At 36.5% G+C, this 15,245-nt stretch overlaps 3 protein-coding genes across 4 annotated transcripts; 1 reads left to right on the top strand and 2 right to left on the bottom strand.

The window, feature by feature from the left end:
• The first annotated feature begins 575 nt into the window (after positions 1-575).
• Positions 576-14,364, top strand: LOC149047057 (ATP-dependent DNA helicase PIF1-like). 2 transcript variants are annotated; one of them, XM_089205239.1, is made up of 3 exons: positions 576-1,438; positions 1,828-1,980; positions 12,423-14,364. In XM_089205239.1, the coding sequence occupies exons 1-2, from the start codon at positions 934-936 to the stop codon at positions 1,833-1,835; spliced, it is 513 nt and encodes a 170-aa protein (XP_089061365.1). In that variant the 5' UTR covers positions 576-933; the 3' UTR covers positions 1,836-1,980; positions 12,423-14,364. The 2 variants fall into 2 exon arrangements, 1 of the variants encoding a protein (XP_089061365.1); XR_016186250.1 differs by lacking the exon at positions 12,423-14,364 and adding an exon at positions 6,564-7,055 and having other exon boundaries at positions 1,348-1,455.
• LOC113680450 (RYamide receptor-like) lies at positions 7,131-11,158 on the bottom strand. The gene is made up of 3 exons (XM_089205234.1): positions 10,429-11,158; positions 9,650-9,701; positions 7,131-9,391 (listed from the first exon to the last, which is right to left on the bottom strand). The coding sequence occupies exons 2-3, from the start codon at positions 9,654-9,656 to the stop codon at positions 8,382-8,384; spliced, it is 1,017 nt and encodes a 338-aa protein (XP_089061360.1). The 5' UTR covers positions 9,657-9,701; positions 10,429-11,158; the 3' UTR covers positions 7,131-8,381.
• On the bottom strand, positions 11,562-13,419 carry LOC149047058 (QRFP-like peptide receptor). Its single transcript, XM_089205233.1, has one exon. The coding sequence runs from the start codon at positions 13,417-13,419 to the stop codon at positions 12,394-12,396; it is 1,026 nt and encodes a 341-aa protein (XP_089061359.1). The 3' UTR covers positions 11,562-12,393.
• Positions 14,365-15,245: the final 881 nt, after the last annotated feature.

Here is a 15,245-nt window from a genome sequence, read left to right on the forward strand (position 1 = left end):
AAGTTTATGTTCTTGGGCATAACTATGTTTTGTGCCCGACTCAGAGTCATTTTAGCCCTTTCCGTCAGGCGAAGGTTATAATGCCACTGAGAAGGGCCCAAAAACACAATCATGCTTCAGAACATAAATTGTTTTACTATCATTTATACTTTTGGAGGGTATTGGGAAAATAAAAACCGAAACAATGGGGAAAAAGTCAGAAGGGAGGAGAGGGGATTCCGGATGGAGTGGGTCAATAGTATTCTGGCCATTCCCGCCTTCCTCTGCTCTGCAGGCTAAGAATAGCAGAGCGCTACAAGGCATTGCAAAGAAAGGCTATACTTGGGAAAGCCAACGAAAGAAGAACTAGGGTATGCAAGCTTCCACACTTCGCTGCGCAGATGAATCAATACAGGGGTATTCAAGAGAGGTTCTTTGAATAATCTGGAGGTCCAAATCACCGGAATAGACCGAAGTTAGGACGATAGAATATGGAATTGTTTGTGACATTCTTGCTAAATTTAGCCGGTTTTTAGACCCCGACAAAGGGGACTGGAGACTACTTACCCTTTGTATGTGATTGGTCGATGTCTTGGGACACCAAAATTTAAAGATGAAAGAGACGACGGATTCCTTTCGATTAAAGCATCCATTTCTTTCAAACTTTTTAAACTTTCATTTCGATATAGTGATGGAAGCTAGCGAGTTAGAATGCTGTTGACAGTGGAAAACCTCAATTCCAATGGTGTGGTCACGAAACGGCGAACCTTCAAGAGTGTTACAGTTGTCTTGGGTCGAAATGAATTTCGCGACATCGCTCTCCGAATTGTAAGTCACTGACTAGTAGTCAAACTTTGTTGGGAAAGACTTTTCCTGAAGGAATTAACCATTCACAAACGGTTGTTACAGGAAGGGAAGGCTACCATCAAACTTCTAACACAGAAGATTCAAATAATGTTTTCGCATTGTCCACCAAATCAGCTTGCGACGTTTTTAAAATGTCTGTCATTGAAACTTGCTCAAAGTAAACAAAATGGAATTGCAAGTAACAGAAGACGGCTTCTCAGTGATAAAGTGCGGTCGGATGGAAACATAAGCCCTCTTACAGACAACGATTTCACAGTGGGTCGCAAGAAAAGACCTCTGGAAGATAAGAACGGTGTGACACCGAAGCGAATTAAAACTACAGGTAGAAAAAGCGATTCGAATTGTGGAAACGACGAACACAGCGGACCGGGAAGAAGACGTCTCAGGTCTTTGAGTTCTTTTCAAATGAATCTTATACCTGAACAAAGGGCAGTGATAAACGCCATAAGAGCTGGAAAGTGTGTGTTTTTTACTGGTAGTGCCGGAACTGGCAAGTCATATAAGTCATATCTCTTGAAACGTTTGATAACAATGTTACCACCTCAGAGTACCTTTATAACAGCTAGTACGGGAGCAGCAGCTTGCCACATAGGTGGGACTACGCTTCATGTGAGTGTGCGTGCGTGTGTGTGTGTGCTTATATGTACATATATATATATATATATATATAACTAACTGCAGACAGTACTGTTTCGGCCTTCTGGGCCTCATCAGTGCAGTGCTGATGCTAGGATGGAGGAAAGACTATATAGCCACCTCAAGTGATCTCACATATGTGGGATCATCTAAGCCATGCCAGAGTGCTCAAACTAGAAAAACTAGTGAGCATGCACTATATATATATATGTATATGTATGTATGTACACACACACACATGTGTATATATATTTGCTTAAAGTAAAGTTAATCCAATACTTTTATTAAAACAAAGCCTTAGTCCCACGCGTCATTTGTTATTTTCTCATTGTTTTCTTTTATCAGAGAACTGAGAACATAATTAAGAATGGAGCTCTACAGGGATTATTCAAATAAAAATGGCTCAGGATTTGGGTGTTTTCCAAGAAGTGCCAGGAAGAACAAGCCTAACAAGTCCACTCAAATTCCACATATGGAGCATCCAGAAGCTTAGAAAAGGTAACTGAATTTTGACATTTGTAATATCCATAATCCAGGTTTAATTGGTATTTTGTATCCACTGGCAGTTGATTTCTTTAGCACAGCTTTTATAACTGCTTTGTGGCAAAAACAACAAAAAAAAACATTTAGGCTGAGACTAATGTACAATTATATGCTTTGATGTGTCACCCTTCTTTGCTGGTACAGTGGATGGAATAACATTTTAAGGAATCTGAAGTTTGGTTATTGTTGTGTGCCCTCTATCATGTCACCCCCTACCACAAAGAGTTTGCCCCAGCAAATATAGCAAGTTTACTCCTGCCTATACTGGCTCGCCCCAAGTTTTTAAACTTGTTTCTTCTCAAGTTTTGTCATTTAAAATGCTTGAAAATCAATCAGCTATGTAGTTTAACATATGCACCCTTGCTTCATAGATGTCAGTCTTTCAGTATGACTTTAAGCCTGCTTGAACAGTAAAGTGTGTTAGTTAGAGCAAGAGCTTATGTTAATTGAGATGGAATTTACTATTATTTGTTTGGAAAAGAAATGTGGTATTCCATAAGGAAGTGGTGGGGGCAAACTGGTAAAGGTGGGGGAAACTAAATTTGATGGGGTAAATTTGTAATGGGGCAAAGCCTCCATACACCCCTTTTAATGTTCCAGGGGGTATTAGTTCTTGTTTTCTATATGCTATGTTGCCTTGAAAATGTCAGGTACACTGTATCTGTCTATTGATAAGTATCTTGAGTTTATTAGTTTTTTTTTGTTTTGTTTTGTTTTGTTTTGTTTTTTTTTTTGTGGGGAGTTAAGGGAATGCAAATGTTCCTAATAACCCATGTTCTCTCTGTAAACAATTAATGTTGTTTCGTAGTTTTGATGCTCATGTTGCCTTTTATATGTTGCTAATGATCCTAATTTTAGATAGTTTTGAGCTGATCTAAAAGTTCCTACGGCTGTAAGTGTTTCAATACTAACAAGATTGCTGGGTCTACATTTGCTTTACTGACATAAGCTCAATACAAGTGATACATGATATATGCTATTCAATGTATATACATGGATACATGGATTAAGTTTGATTGGCATTTACATGACATATTGTAACACTTAGTACCATCTATCAGCTTAATTAATATTTTACCATGAGATAAAAACTCAATCATTTTGTGGCATATATTATTGATATATATTTAATACCCCTTTAAATAAATATTGCTCAAGAACATTGTACCACACAGCACGTGTTCATTTATCTTAGACATTGCTAGCGTGCATTGTGAACTTCCATCTAGGTATTTTTTGTTTCATCACTGGTTCATGTCTACACTCCAGGATCGAAAAAATTAGGGCAGTGGGGAACATTCCAAGCCTTGCATAACTTGAAGCAATTTCCAAGTTGATTTTTCAATGAGTGCCTGAACCTGCAACTAAATGCCAAATAAATACAAGAATTTGTTCCACTAAAAAACGAGTTTAGTGGAACAAATCCTTACTCATACACAGCAAGGTTCCCATTAAATGAACGAGTGAATCACTCAAACAATCAATAGAAAAACCTGAAAGACCACACACTCGTATACAATACCATCTTCTCTAGCTGAATCCAGTCATGCATGCACTTGCTGAAAGTAGCCTGTGACTTAGGCTTCTCTTTTAACTCCTCAAGGACAAACAATTCAAATTTGCAAATTGTCTCAGTGGGGTGGGAATTGAAATGATCACAGAAAATTTATGGCTTAACAAAACCTTGTTATAATGTTCATGTATATAAAAGCTTTACACATAATACAGGATATTTGACAATACATTTAGTATTTGACAGATACATCAACAACAGACAAAAGAATAATCATAGCCTGATCAAGGAAGCAAAACTGCTTTGACCAATTTCCTCAGGTTTTTCAATAAAGGTTGCCTTAATTGGTGTAGGTTAGCTAAAGTCTATGGGATATTCGTTGAAGCAAGACGTTTCAGTTTTTTATTCTTGGCCTCAAATCTCCTACATGGTGTAAGCACCATTGGTCCAAGTCCAAAAGAAAGAATTTAAGAAAGTGGCAGGCAAATCAAATTATCAGTGATTTCTTAGAACCAAGACTCAAGTTTATAGGATATTGCTGAACTAATATACAGTTTGTATAAGGGATGTGAACTATTCTGGTCAAGACCTACATACCTTAACATTGTCCTGGGGTAATGAATCATGTAGTGCATTCTAGGGATTAGAGATGGCTTTGGGTACATCTGCACAAATCTAGTGTAGTGGTCTTCCAAAAGGTCTTTGATGAATGCAGCTTTGTTGGCCGTTTATAATGGCTGGTGAAAATACTGCATCCATAATTTTTAAGAACAAGATGTACAATTACCACTTTTCACCCACATGGCACATGAGCACCAATCAACAAGGGAAGAAATCTTCCAAGGCACCACATTTGAGACACTTAATATAAAACAAAAAGCATATGAGAACAACTAAATTGTTGGTAAAAGTTTTTTTTAACACTAGTTGAAATTTGATTTTGCATTACTCCACTTATATTTTCCAATGATGCCACAGTACAATTAAAATCAAAGTAGTTTGCAAATATTTTCAACTTCAACACAAATAATCACCTTTCTGTTTATGTGAGTTTGCTATGGATTCCAGAGTTTGAGCTGCAATAGGTGATTGGCTATAAAAAGATTCAGAATATCTTAAGTCCAAGTGCTGTCCAGATCCATAGATTGAGCTGGTCTAATGGGAAGCAACTTTGCTCTTTAATTGCACACTTAAGATATTTCCTGGTTTCAAATAGGTGAACACCTATTCTTTGCATCACCAGGATGACCTCCAATCAAATGACAATAACAAGACTGGTTTAAAATGGAACAATGATTTATACCATATACAGCAGTTAAGTTAGCATCTGAACACTCAATGGATGTGCAGTTGTTATCATAACCTGCACACTTTCTCAGATGGAGGTCACCTTCAATAAACTACAATTTAGATTATTAAATATTGAAAAATTTTCATTTAATAAAAAGAATTGGAATCCACACAGAAAAAATCAGTTAAGTAATTTAATCAGTGCAAAACTCGCTATATTTTGAGCCAGTTTATTTGATGCTAGAGGCAAAATGTGGGTGGGAGACCTTTAAGTTGAGTTATGATCATGGCAAATTATTATTATAATAATGAAATTCATACCACTGATTCAGCTAATCAGCTTTATTTACATTAATGACAAGAATTACCAATAGTGAGGGTTAAAGATCTTTTTAGAGTAGAAATTAATCATGCTGTTGTAATTATAAGGTAGTTAAATTTTTTTAATGAATCTAATTTGAGTAATTACATAGCAGTTAAAATCAGAGTGTGTACTGCAATCCTTAATCACACGAGGCACCCTACTGAGGCAAAAAGAGTGTACATTACCAAACCTATTCTGAGAAAGTATCCCTGCTTGGGGGAGAAGAAAATCTTGGAAACATCAGGGACCTGGATAGTTTTTTTTAAGACATCTTATTCTCCCAGTGCTTTAGAGAGAACTTGCAACAACTGATATGTAAAGCTACATGGTGTGATTTGCAGGTTATATACTCTCTCCATATGAAAATACTTTCTAGTTGGATGGATTCCATTTTTAATGTTCTGGACTTTCCAAAAATGTATTTTTTCTTATGATGAAAGTACGCACAAAAACACACAAATTGCTCTACAGTGCCAAAAAATCATTTGATAATCCCATTCTTCAGTTCTGTTGTTGTTAAACAACAACAGAATTGAAGAATCTTACAATATCAGAATTTACTTTTTGAATAATGCTACCAGTCCCCTTTGGTATAAAACTTATGACAATGACTTTGCATGGTTAACATTGATGTATTTCCTCTTCATTTTACAAATGTACCACAAATGTACAAACGTTTTTCACCGATGGGTATGTTTTTTTGGTAGTTTCAAACTGTTTTCAATGCTTGTTCTTGCTCCCCGTCTCAGGGCTCAGTTGAAATAAAAATAATGAATCGGATGAAGAAACTTCAGTGATTCAAGCACCCCTTAGACACCACTGAAGGAGAGGAGAGGGCTACAGGCTTATAGCCCTTTCACAGCTGTTTTATGCATATTTATTTTTTTAGCTTGCCGAAAAAGGTTACTGTTGGAGAATGCATAATTTTTACAACAAATTATGTTTCCTATGTATATAACTATTAATCGCCATTTAAGGGATTTTTATGTAATTATTTCAGCTTATTATTTTTTGCTTTACAAACCAAAACTACCCCTCATTTTCCCAAAACAGCCCCGTAATGAAGTCGTTTCGGCTGCCCCATACAAGGCCATTTCTGCCCCATTTTGCTGAGGCCAAAAAAACTACTTCCAGAGGGTCCAAATCAGCTCCCAAAATAGGACTATATTTTACTCTCCGAAATGGCCCTTTTTTTGGGGGGCTTAAACAGATCCTTTTGATTTCAAAGCATACTTGATGTATAAAAACTTTTTAGTTCTTCCAATACTCATCAGAAACGCACACGTTTTTGAAACTCCTTACATGGAAAATCTTCTTTCTACGCTCTTTTATTTCCCACTCATTGATGTGTTTTCTTTTTTCTCGTTACAGCTGTAAGCTCTTAAAGATCGGGGGGCGAAAAAAAGGAAAATAAGTTGTAGTGGGCAGAATAAACGAAAGCTATGGTTAGCTTGTAAGTGGCTTGATTTTAAAGCCACTCTAGTGTGTGCTAAATTAAAAAGATTGCTACACCTTCTTTTTAAGCAAAACCACAGCTTTTCGCTATGTGTATTGCTGATTCTTGGTTGAGATTTCCTCTCTTTCTAAAATTCAGTGAGACAATCTGTGGCTCACAAGGCTCATTAAAACTTAGATCTGTATCTTGATGAAAGAAATTTCTTTATAAAACCAAGCTGAAGCGTCATCCTAATGTCCTCTTTATAGGGTGTGTTCGTGCATTACAGGCTAATATGCAACTTTTGTTACAATGATTAACTGTTGAACCCCAAATAGAGAAGAATTGGGGTTACGCAACCTTTCGAATCTGGCCGTTTTGGGTAGAAATAACTCTTTGATTACTGGAATAAACGTTTAAACAATTAATGTAGCAGTTGTAACTTATATGTTGTCGAATTCCACTCGAAAAAGTCTGCCTGAAATGAAAAATTGTTAAAAACGCAGGTAGAACGTATTTTATTAGCCACATACGGTAAAGTAGGCGTGTTTTTTGCATACAATGAATGAAGGATGCTTTGCAGTTTTACGAAAACAAATTATGATGTTTTTCGAATGTCTTATTAAGAAGAAACTTGATAACACAATTGCGATCATCAAGACTTCCTCTTCTTCAAATTTTATATTTCTAATGTTAACCATTGTTACATTACTATTAGCTATGATGTCAAAGATTGCAGGGTGTAGGTAAAACTGCAATGGTGTCAAGCAATTAAGCATTGACGTAACCCTTTTAAAATTTGAAATTTATTTACATAGGAAAAAACCTCTAAATCTTAAATATATCACATTTTAAGACCGGGCAGTCATGAATAGTTGGATCTTGAGTATAAAACAGTTGGTACTGAGTATGTACATTCTGTAGTACAGGCCGTTCCACTTTTACTAGATGTTGTTTTTCTTAGTGGGTTTGTTTGATAATTTCTATTTGTTTATTTACAAACTAATCACCTTGTTTTCCCATTATCTTTTTTGTGTAGCTGTATGGCGTGTGAGCTCTGTAAAAATCATACTGCATGAAGCATTTCGATTCAGAGTTCCTTTTTTCGAAATATACATACAATACAAAAGCACAGCCTTGAACAGCTTCTCATAAGAGAAAATATAGGTGCTCAAAACTCGCTATTTAAATAACGTTGTATCACCCCCTCGATGTTAGAGAACGAAACTTTTAATCTACGAGAAATTGAATGAAACACAAATTCTCTGCATATCTGATTTGTTCTCTGACGAAGGGCTAACGCTCGAAACGTCAGCTTTGAATCTCTCTAGGGTGGCCAATTGGTATTCTCAACTCAGTTGATAAAACCAAACTATCTTGTTGTATCCCCCACAGTTTCTTTTAAAAATTACACCCTCTATACATCCGATTTGAAACAATGTCTTCAAAATAAAAGCTACATGTACAACTTTGTTATTTACAGTTGTAAGCCACGTTCTAAACAACACCTTTTTCGCTTGAAATTACAACAATGTACAACGAAATCTGTTTGATTTCACGTGTTACCAACTCAGTCAGAAAACGGCAAACAACAACGTGGCCTTTTGACGCCGCAATGCAAAGTGGTAAAGTAAGGAATTAATATGCATGTCAATCGTGAAAAAAGTTTGATGAATCAAAAAAAATTAAATTTCTATAAACCAAGGGATCGTTTCTTGCGGTGGAGCGGCCAGTTACTCTGAGGGTGAAATGCCTTAATTACGCCTTTCGATCGACTCTAAGTCGACCCTTTCGGACCGAACGTTAGAGCAATGAAGAACACTGTCAATCTTGCATTTTCTATAGAAATTATCAAACTTCCTTTTAAACGCCTGCCTGAATGTTTGAGCAAAGGCAAAATAAACATAGGGATTAGTACCACTGAACGCAACCGTTAACCATGTAACGAAGAAATATACGTTTAAACTTATGTGTACAATACCATGGTAATTCAGAATCAGCAATACACCAAGTGGAAACCAACAGAGTATGTATAAGACAACAACAGTAATCATCATCGAAGTTACTTTTTTTGCTGTTTTCTTGTTTGATTCAACGTGTCTTTGATTTTGATTGATACCCTCTATTGGGACTCCACGCGACCAAAGTTTATGGCAGACGACCGTGTAGAGGACCATTATGATGAGCAGAATTATGGAGATGTTGAAAGTGCTCAAAATTATGTCAATACGTGTCACTCCAGATGGCAAACCACAGTAATGGTATTTGTTGATTTCTACGACGACTCCATTCACCATGACGTTTACTGAACAAGCGACAGACCAAGTGTACGCTGACATGATAGTTTTCTTCAAGTGCTGAGAAATTGGCGATGATTTGAAAGGTCTTATGACTGCGTAGAAGCGTTCGACAGCTATAGGTACCAGGATCCACCCTGTAAAGACCGGTGAAATAACCACACTTGCCAAAAAGGACTTGCATGTGATTTGTCCAAAGACTCCACCAATCCAAAGATGAGTTAGCGTCTTAAAATCATGAAAGGGGACAAAAACGTGCAATAAATTTATCATTGTTAAGTAGAGATCGACGCACGCTTGGCTGAGTATTAACCAATTTGTGGTGGTTCTCATGGCGCGATCTTTTCGTATGATGTGAATGATGACCGAGTTACCCACCAGAGACAAAACAAATGTGAAGACGTAGACAAAGTAGATTAACGGGGTAACGTGATAATGTGTTGCTTTCATGGTACTTGTGTTATTTTCTGGCAAGACGAGAAATGAAAATTTGTCATCTGCAAAAGAAATTAGCGTTTTACATATTGCCATTTGTTGTTCGTTATTGTCTTAAGTTAGATTCTCGTTGGGTTTTGAAAAGCCTGCTATACTCTAGTTTTACCTTCGTTTGGTTGCGATTTATTTAAAAAGAAAAAAACCAGCACTCAACATAGGAAGAAGTAACTTCATTTAACTATATTTTTCAGTTTTCCCAGTGACCAAACCAAGTTTCCTTTACATATTACCTGCCATTGCCTCGTGTGAGAGGGACTTGAGACTAAATGTATTGTTGCTTTCCTGGAACATGCAAAAAATGTTATTACATGTTAAGTTTCCAACACAATTCTCTGTACATAAAAATAAATGACAATAAAAATTAAATCCTTTAGTTCGTAAATAATTGGCTACAACGAGTTGAATTTGCGTCTTACAACCGCCCCCCCTGCCCCCCCCCTTTTTTTTCGGTCGCAACTTATCTGACTTCCTTTCTTTCTTTCTTTCAGGGAGTTGTACTGAATTATTTTCCTTAACTTTTGCTTTGTTGCGCGGCTAGGTCATGATTTATATGTAGTTAGTGCACAAAAAGCCGACTTAATTATCTTGTTTAGAATGACACGTAGGAGCCAATATCTGCATGCAGTGCATTTGCGGAAAGTGTATGGTTTAACTGTTAAGAAATTGATATTGTTGCCACACATTATAACCCACACTTCGATTTCACGAGACAAGATTATTTGGCTTTTTCCTTACCCTCAAGCAATCAATCCTAGAGCTTTTTGAAATATCGCGATTGTGTCGCCTTTCATCAGGTCTTTTGAATTAAAGAGAGAATGTGAAACACATTTCATTCAGTCACGTAAACGTTGAGTAAAAACAAAGCGATGAACTGGGTATAGAACTTTAATAGATAAAAATCGAACTCTGAATAAAATTTATCTGTTTCCCTTTTCTTTTTTTTTCTTTGCTATTTTAAAGATGAAGGCAAGTTAGTCAGCAACAGTAAGTTGCTATCACCTTTACTTACCTTAGTCTGACATCTGTTTCTCAGTACAATAAAGTATTTTCCAGCCGATGAACAACCTATCTCGAACAACAGCTATTTGCGATCTTTCATTGGGGGTTTCACCGCACTTAAATATTATGATGAGAAAAATTTTCGGGAGATGTTTGGGAAAATTATTCCTTGATCTACTATCGTTGACAGCTCTTATAATTTGTGTCCTCCTGTACTCTTATACATGACAAAAGCTAGCCAATGAGCGCGCAAGATGTTTGAGAGATATTTTGCAAAACATTTTAATAAGAAAATTAGTTCTTGACAATTTGCCGCTCTAACACCTGTCTTCGTGCGAGAAATGTTGAATTTGTTTAGCTCATCTAGAACATGAATTACTGAGTTTTTTGATATGAGTATATAGATTGGTGAAATACCAAATCTCTCCTGTCTCTGAAATAAGATCCGATGTCTCTCACTCAATATAATTACTAACACCCCGAACTATCGAAGATAGAATTCGTATTCCCGTAAGGCCATGTAATATCCTCTTTCGTGCTCAAACCTTACTATAATAACAAGTAGACTTCTCACAAAAAAATTTTCTTAAACTGTCATTTTACCCCTTTGGTAATCCTTGTCAGAGTTTGTCTAACACTTGTAAGTGTCTCCAGCTCATCACGTTCTTTTTTTTTTTGATTAAGAAATAAAGTTTCCTTCCGAGCCAATTTCGCACTAATAGGGAATTTGTAAGCTACAACGAACGGTAGAATATTTTGAGTTCTCCAATTGATAATGAATATGTATGGCCAAAGAAAGGTAAAGCGTTCAGCAACTTTGAATTACTCATCTTATATGAAACAAAAGGCCAATACTTCGCTTAGATTTTCCCCATCTGATTCAACCTTTACCACCTTATATAACTGCCATAGCTATCTAGCTGCAGTCAATGTTTATTTTGCGATCAGTTTCCTTTGTCAAGTTTGTGCTTAGAGGATAAATTAAGAAAGTACAGAAATTTCGAAGTATTTGGCGAAGACGCCTGCAGTTCTTCATTCATGTCTTTTCACTCAGCAATGGGAACAGGTCGTCAATGTACGCATAAGATATTCGACAAGCGGTGCGTGTTTTTGTAAGAAGATTATAAAAGTCACGGCCTCGAGCAGACTGTGAATTGTTTTTAAAAAGGAATGACAAGGCCTCAAGAAATGATGCGTGTATGTCCTGCTCGAATTGAGAAACATGATGGATCTAGGAATGGAGGTTTCCGCTTTTGAATTTAATGTTTTTCTATGATGTTGCTATTACAGTTTCCACTTGCGCAATTTGACATAGAACTAAAAAGTACAGAATTATATGACAATACATAGCAATATAATTACACTTCAATAATTTGATACTCGATTCTACTAAAGTAACGAGACGAAACTTTTTTAACTAGCCCACATTACTGAGATATCGCTACAGTAGTAATCGCTGGGGCTTTATATGTTATAAAGGTATCAAGAATAAATTATATTTTATTTTGATAAATATTTTCTCTGCTGAATTGTCGTAGGTCTTTAGTCAGTTTAGAGTTAGGTGTATTAAGTCACTGTTACCTTTCTCTGGCCTTCTTTTTAAGAACAGTGCATGTTGCATGGGAAAGCACGTTATTCATCGCATTTTGCTTTCATACATTTTTTTTTGTCTTAATTTCTTTTCACTTTCGATTAATAAAAAGAGCCGAGGTAATTTCATTTGCTCATAAGAGCAATCCAAATCATATAATCATCAATGATTGTGGTGTGATTCGTTTTCATAGTCGGGATATTGAAAATCTCGCCAATTATCAAAGATGAACTAACAGTCTTAGTAACATGATATCATGACTAGAAGAATTATGACTCTTTGCAAAGCTTTTACATGCTAGTAATCTTGGCTCTGGAAGTCATCTACATACGTTCATTGCAATATTTTGGTTGCGTTATTTAATTATATTTACCCCTCGTGCATTTAATAACGGCCCACACGTTCCATTTCAGGCGCCTGCTCTGTTTTTGATATTTGTTCCAATTCTACGCTTTGGGATCGAAAAGGAGGAACGCGGAGAATATTGACTCTTCGGAAACAGTTCGGAAGACTTTTCTTAAAGGCATGTCGAAATTTTTGATTAAAGGTAAGATAAATGTAAGGATTGATACTACTGTAGGTAATTGCTATCATGATAAGAAATCTGTCAGCGTTAGATTTTACTTCTACGAAGCCTAAAGATGTTAAAGCGAGGTTTACGTCGTAAGGAAAACAGCAAACTATGTACAAAACAACAATAACAATCATCATGATGGAAACTCGTCTTGCTATCTTTGTCGCACTGTTTTGCCCTTGATTCTTGTTGGTTCCCTCTCCTGGTATCTCACGAGACCACAGTGTTCGACAAACTATAGTGTAGAGAACTGCTATTATTATTACAGGAATGAATACATTTACTATGGCTGAAATGGAGCGAGGTATTATCCACTTATCGGAAACAGTGCAGTAATAGTTTGGCTCGGCTTTAAAGAGCATTCCATTTACAAGGACATTTGTCGAGCCGGCAAGAGACCAAATCCACATAAACACCAATGTTTTCCTTAAGTGCTGAGATAGAGGCGAGCGCCTCAACGGTTGAGTGACTGCATAAAAACGCTCAACAGCAATCGCTACCAGAATCCAGCTGGTAAACAGAGATGGGATGACCAAAATCGAGAGAAAGGACCTACAAGTTATTGTAGCAAAATTTCCTCGAAACCATATATATCCCAGCTGGTCTGTTTGGAGAGTTATGCCTATACACCCGATCAATGTAAACCAAAGATCAGCGCATGCTTGGTTCAAGATCAAGTAATTTATTGTTGTCTTCAGGGAGTCATCTGCTCGTATGATGTGAATTAGGACTGAGTTTCCGAAAAGGGAAGCCAGAAGTATTAAATGCGTCAGCAAGATTAGAGAGGACATGTTTAACTCTACTTGACACTTTCCTGTGAGTGAAGGAGAAACCATCAAATTACTATAAGCCTTTTGTCTACTGTGGCTAGTTAACCGCTGTATAATGAGTCACTCAAAGGTTTCGTTACGTTTGAGTTAGCAGCGTCAAATAAATATGACTCCTCTGTTCTCATCTTGAAGTCTTCCATATAAAACGCTTGTACTCACTTGCTAAACAGCTGGGCGAGAAATTTGCGAAAGGAACGAGGGACTTCTGATATGCCTGACTCCCGCAATGAAGCCTCCTGACGTTTTGTTTTGTAAGCAACTCAAGGTATTGAAGAAGAATTTTTAATCTCGTTTTACCTGCTGATCTAGCCTTGGAACCATTTCAATTATTCCGAAAAAAGCTCATGCCTTGGTTGTTTAAGGGTTCTTTGCCAGAGTTAAGTCTGGATGATATTAAGGGCGATATAATTTCTGTTTGGGTATGGTTTGAAAAATTTAACCGGAAGGCAATGTACCACAAATGAAAGAGTTAACTCGTCAAAAGGATATATACTAGGCTCAGTTAAGAGCTTCAGATTATACACACTATCTATGTGAAGCTTCGTTTCTTGTTTTAATCAGTAATAGTATTGCGTTACAAGTTTTTCTTACCTTTGAGTTCAGTTCCTTTGGTCAATCTGAGAAGATAAAATCCGGCAATATTTTCAAGAGGACAGGTTGAGTGAAAAACTTTCGTTTCCTGTTAAGTGATAACAATGGTTTACAATATTTTTATTTTCATTTTAAAGCTGGCTTGAATTTTAATTACAATAGATGTACCTTTGTATTCACAATTTCAAACAAGGTACGATGTTTGTCAAAAGCTTTATAGTGTAAATGAAACTCGAGTTGAATCATCGGAAAGTAAATCGAAACGAAGGTTAAATGTTGGCGACTTTTTATAATACCAAAACTTCCCGTTCTTTGTACTAGACTCTTACTACATATCTGAAAATAAAAGTGTAAAAGAAATGGCAGTAAACGAATAATTGAATACTTAGTTAAATCTGGAAGCTAAATAATGTAGACAGCTTTGATCTATAGTCTTTAAGAAGGGATATGGGCAAATCGTGCAAACCCCTACTTGAATAATTTTTTTCATTTATCTCCTTAAGCAGAGAGAAAGGGAGTCGCTGTAGAATCACTTATAGCTTGCTGTTCTATGAAGTGTTTCTTGTTTACTGAAAACATAAGTTTCATTTAACTGAATCCTATATAAGCAATTACGCTCTTTGCTGGTGGTGTCTGTCGTTTGATAATTAGTTCTACTCTAACTACAAACAACGTACCATATTCCCTTTTCCATTATAGTGCATTCTGAAATGTCGATCGACTGGGTGGCCAAGGCAAGGGATGACGCAGGTTGTTTCTTATAAAATTAAAAGTGACAGAAATGTAATGTCTTTAAAGGAAGGGTAGGTGCTGTTACCACGCTGCAAAATTTTTTTAATACCACTGATGTTTTATGCATAGAACCCTTAAATCGTGTTGACTTTAGTAGCGATCGAAATTTTTTTGTAAGAAAATTTGTCCGTCTTGCACTCTTGATATAAATTTATCACTCAGTGCCGGGACTAAACACAACATGGTCTTTAGGACTTTGTGGATGTTCGTTCTCATTACTTTTTGGACAGAACCCTATGCTATGTCCGCTGTTCCTCGTTTTTCGAGCCCTGCGGGCTTGTGGATCTCATACGCTTCACGTTCCTGAGAATTTTGCTGTTTTTATCTATTAAGATCCTTTTTTCAGATTTTTTTTTTTTATTAGTCGAATATACACCTAATACCCAACTGAAATTCCCACTGTAACAACAATAACGCATGCCTTCCCATTTTGTCAGTACTAATGACAC

Source organism: Pocillopora damicornis, chromosome 4 (assembly GCF_964200805.1).
Source record: "Pocillopora damicornis chromosome 4, jaPocDami1.2, whole genome shotgun sequence".
Classification (NCBI taxonomy): domain Eukaryota; kingdom Metazoa; phylum Cnidaria; class Anthozoa; order Scleractinia; family Pocilloporidae; genus Pocillopora; species Pocillopora damicornis.

Excerpts from the sequence above, each read along its gene's own strand:
- LOC149047058 (XM_089205233.1), bottom strand. The coding sequence starts at position 13,419 with ATGGTTTCTCCTTCACTCACAGGAAAGTGTCAAGTAGAGTTAAACATG.
- LOC149047057 (XM_089205239.1), top strand. The coding sequence starts at position 934 with ATGTTTTCGCATTGTCCACCAAATCAGCTTGCGACGTTTTTAAAATGT.